This window comes from Oryzias melastigma, linkage group LG18, assembly GCF_002922805.2.
Source record: "Oryzias melastigma strain HK-1 linkage group LG18, ASM292280v2, whole genome shotgun sequence".
Lineage (NCBI taxonomy): Eukaryota > Metazoa > Chordata > Actinopteri > Beloniformes > Adrianichthyidae > Oryzias > Oryzias melastigma.
This window is the reverse complement of record NC_050529.1, coordinates 14,937,641-14,942,188: the sequence shown is the minus strand read 5'-3', so window position 1 is coordinate 14,942,188 and position 4,548 is coordinate 14,937,641. Positions and strand designations below refer to the sequence as shown.

General features: G+C 39.1%; 1 protein-coding gene across 2 annotated transcripts in view; it reads right to left on the bottom strand.

The window, feature by feature from the left end:
• zmp:0000000660 (arf-GAP with Rho-GAP domain, ANK repeat and PH domain-containing protein 2) overlaps nt 1-4,548 on the bottom strand; it is a 163,973-nt gene that overhangs the window by 100,318 nt on the left and 59,107 nt on the right. For both annotated transcript variants that reach the window (XM_024287902.2, XM_036216728.1), the window contains exon 10: nt 1,554-1,660. In XM_024287902.2, coding sequence (XP_024143670.1) covers nt 1,554-1,660 — 107 coding nt within the window. The remainder of the gene's footprint in view (nt 1-1,553; nt 1,661-4,548) is intronic.

Below are 4,548 nucleotides of genomic sequence, written 5' to 3'. Positions count from 1 at the left end.
AAGAAGGAAAAAAAAAAAAACCTACACCCTCCTTGTTGTAGAAGCGTGGGACTTTCTGGGCTTCTGGCAAGAATTTGCAGATCCTCTGTTGAGTCTGGAGCAGAGGGGTCACTTTTTATTTGCAATCATCTTGTTGGAGTGGCAGCATCAGAGCCAGCGACCACTACAAAGCTTGAAAACCCCCTAAGCAAGCACAGCTGAATGCTAAGCAATGTTGCAAAAGCTTCCCTTCATGGTGGACAACACAGTACACCATCAACACGTGTGTTTATGACGGATGTTTCTGCAGGTTTCATCAGTTCCCTGTTTGATACAAAGAAGCATTTTTATCATCATTTCCTATAAAATCTTTTTTTTCTTTATTTTAAACAACTGTTTATTTTGGAAAAAAGATAAATTCAGCCTGGTCAATGATCCAAACATTTATAACCATTTCTAAGCAGCAATTTGTCCATTTATTGTAAGAGCAGTCAGATTATTTAAATAAATAAATACACGATTACATTTTTTTCTAAAATTGACCGCTCCTTTATTGAAATATCAAGAGAACTTCAAATGTTCTACCATTTTGATTTATGTACAGACTTTGGTTAAAATGCAAATCATTAAGGATGTACTTGAAAATCTGAACAAAAATATGTCAAATTTTCATCACGTTTCAAATGTTTTTTGTTAAATAAATTAAGATTTTTCCATCTACTTTTCAAACAGCTTTTTTTTTTGCTTAAACTTTTATCAACCTCCTATATTAGCCAGTCTCTATCTGGGATAGGTAGTAATCACTAACATTTTAAGAAAAGGATTCGTTTGTTATCCTTCAGCAATGGATTCTGGAAAAGTTGTCTGGGTAGAGAAACAAAAACTGGTTCTGTGGTCTAAATTCTGTCTTCTGACAGGTTTTTGTCAGGTAAAAAGCAAATGTTTTTTAAGAAAAGAGAAGCGTGTAAATATTTGATTGTATTTCAAATGTGATCCTATATCTGATCAAAAATTTAAGTAAGAAGCTGAAGACAGAGAAACTGTTAAAACTCAGTATTGTTCTTGTCCTGGCCTGGACTTTAATCTATGCTGTTAGAAAGTTTTTTGCGACTGATCATCTGTTGATTTAAGCTAATTGAGCCTCTTTGGTATTCTGTGCATCCTAGAGGGCCTTAATATAAGGACAACACTTTAGTCATAAACTAAATACACTCATCCGTCTGCGGTGTATCTCCATTGAGTTGACACAAAAACTCACACATTCATTAATCAATCAGAATGATCATATCGTCTCCCTCATGTCTGTGTCTAATGTTTGTCCCTGTACAATGCTAGCTCAACACAAGAGTTTTATTTCCAGTCTGTTTACATTTTGAATTTTTGTTAAAAAAAAAGCTGAAAAAATTGCGAAGCAGGTGCATGTTTTAAAATGAACTTCCTAAAATTGTATTTTATATTTTAGGTGATGTACCAACCCAGTTATGAACATTACATTAATCAGTGTAAATTCCGCCGTCCCATCCATTAACACACTGAACACACACGGTCAGGAAGCAAGTAAAGAGCAAACCTACCAAAAATTCTTGAATGGAGTGTTGATCTCAAAGCCCCTGCGGTCCACGTCTCTAATGTTGGCAGCAATCAGCTCCAGTTCACTGATACCCAACCCCGCCTTAAAGTCCTGGACAAAGAGAGCAAAGAGAACACTTTAAAATGATTAATAGATGACTCTTTGAAAAACCAACATTCTTATAAACTCAGTAGGTGTCACAAAAATCCTCTGTCAATATTGCTAACGTGTTTAACTTTGCAGCATTAGCCTGGAGCTGGTTAGCATACTTTAGCATAATGTAAGAGAGCAAGGTGAGAAAGAGATATCAGCACTCCCTCTGGTCTGAATAATTTACAGGACATGAATGACAGGAAAGGGTCATGTTTGTCACTTTAAATCTGTGCACAGATGAAGTCAATCTCTTTATTTTGGAGCAGAAACCATATCTGGGCATTGTTGCCGAGAAACTCGAGTTTATTTTTCTCTTGGGTCATACTCATCCCTCTTCAGTATCGTTCAATTCTGTCAGCAACTTTTACATTTGCATGATCTGATGTGTGGAATGGACTCCTGTGATCATTAGCAGGGCCACAAAGAACAAGGAAATGAAAAGATGAGGCCAAAAAGATACAGATGAGGTGGTTGAGGGAGATATCTGCACAACATGAGCTTGAAAAAAAAGATTAATAAAATGAATCCAAGCTGCACAGCAACATTTTTTGTTTACTTTTGACACTAAGAGTGGTCACTCACTATAACGCGATTCACTTTTTGTGGCTTTTGCAAATATTTTTAGTGTAATTTTGCATTGTGTTCATCATCCTGATTGGCTCTGGAACATAGCTGATCAATCTCCTTCCTGCAGAACAACCGCGAAAGTTTTTCTAGACTTCCTTTGCTGCCACATCATGGAAAACATGGATGATGTTGAGCGAGTAGCTTGGGTTTATGTGTTTTGGAGATCTCTAGAAAGGGGCTATCTCCTGGTGCAGTGTACTCATCTATTTTTTAGCAGGAGCTACACCTGAGTTATGATCGTTTCAAACGTTATTTCCGTCTGTCTGCGGCCCGGTTTGAGCATTAACCTGAGAAGGGAAAGTGAAAATAAAACTGAACGATTTTTTTTATTAGCGTCTCAATGAAAATAAGAAAAGCATCATAAGTCCATGGAGCTAGAGCGATTGCGGCAGCAACAACGGCACCCACAGAAACTCTCCGTCTGCCAGGCAGCCAACCACCAGTGGGCCGGCATAGTGAGCTCCGCTGCCAAGCGACCGGCAGCCGTGGGGCAACTTCGCTAGGTCTGCCGGCCCCTGCGTAGTGGAGCTTACTACACTGTCCACCGGGCAGATGGCTAGCATACCTGGCGCGATCACTCCAGCTCTGTGACCGGCAGGCGACCTGTCCAGGGTGTATCCCCACTTCGCCCAATAGTCTCAGCAGCTCCGAAGCCCCACCAAGTATGGAAATTCCGGATGAAAATCCTCGCATCAAGGAACAACATTGAATCTTTTTTCTACTCTTTGATTGAGTCATGTGTCCAAAGCTGAGGCCCTGATTGGTTGACGGTCGCACTACTACAAGACCTCAGATCGCATCTTTACATCGATTTAACAATGATACTCCATGCCCCTGCTGTGCAAATCATGTCCGGTGTGAATGCACCTTTAGAGTTCATGGCCACAACACATCTTTGAGTAGCGCTTTCACTGAAGATTATTGGTTTAAGGTAGCAAAAGAATCAAAATAGAAAGATTTGGGTTTCACTAAAACAAGAAATAGTACAGATTAAGGATATATCATAACAACTGAGAGTATTTAGTCATATGACTGGCACACTCCCTGTTAAATGTAAGAAATGCACTTCTCTTAACTAACTTTCTTGGCTATATCAAGTTAGGGAGCAGTAAGCATTTAAAAACTTGTAATTTTATTTTCTATCTGATCTATAACAAGTTCTTTGACTGACAGGTGGCTGTCAGATCCTCTGCTTTAACAAGGCTTGACTGATGTGACAACAACAAACTTTATTGTTAACAGATCACAGTCAAACGATTTATGTGGATGAATATCATGAGAGTTATGAGACTGACGTCTTTAGATCTGTAGAAAACATTTAATCAAGAGATTATATCAACAGATCAATCGAATCTTTATTCCTCATGACATTGAAAAACAACACTAAGTCAGTCTCATTTAGGCCGGATGTTGACTTTTTGTGAGTCATCACAAAAAAATGTATATGGCAAAAACCTGAACAAGAATGTTTTTAGGTCTTTCATCTTTTATACAATGATGCAAAAGCCCAAGGAAGACCGGAGAAAACAAAAAGCATTTGGTCCGTAGCGTTGAATCAAAAGTGCACTTGTGTGTATTTATACCTGGGCACAGAAACGAACCTTTATAAAAAGCCAAAGCTGCGCCAGGGGACTTTAATCCAACTGGAGCTTTTAGCTTAAATGTTTCCTGATGCCCGGTTTCCAAAAGATGCAGAGCAACACTTTCCACAAGTTCCACCGCATCGCACCACACCCACCATTTTCCACTTGACCCCCAACACCCGCAGTTGTTCAAAACAATGTTTTATAGCCTAGAGCTCCGAGTTAAGAAAGGAGAACAAAACTAGGAGGTAGAGGAGGAGCACCCACACATCTAAAAAAAAAGTAACACAACACAATGTACATGCACAGCACAATACAAGAAGTAATACTTTTCTTTAACACAAGAATGACAACAACACAAAGAGAATAGAGGGAGAATGGTTGAAAAAGGGTCCCTGAAAGACGGTTGAAAGGGTCGTCTAATGAAAAAAAACTGAAGAAAAAGGCAGAACAAAGCAATATTTACACCAATACAGCTGAAGAGTATTCTGGTTAAAGCACAAGTGTTAAGCACCAGGATCCTGTGCCAGCTATAAATCATCTATGTTTTCTGGGCCGACTGCTTCTCTCCAGCCAAACAATTTACACTAATTACAGCAAACAATGAGCAAAACGAACTGACACCGTCCATATTGA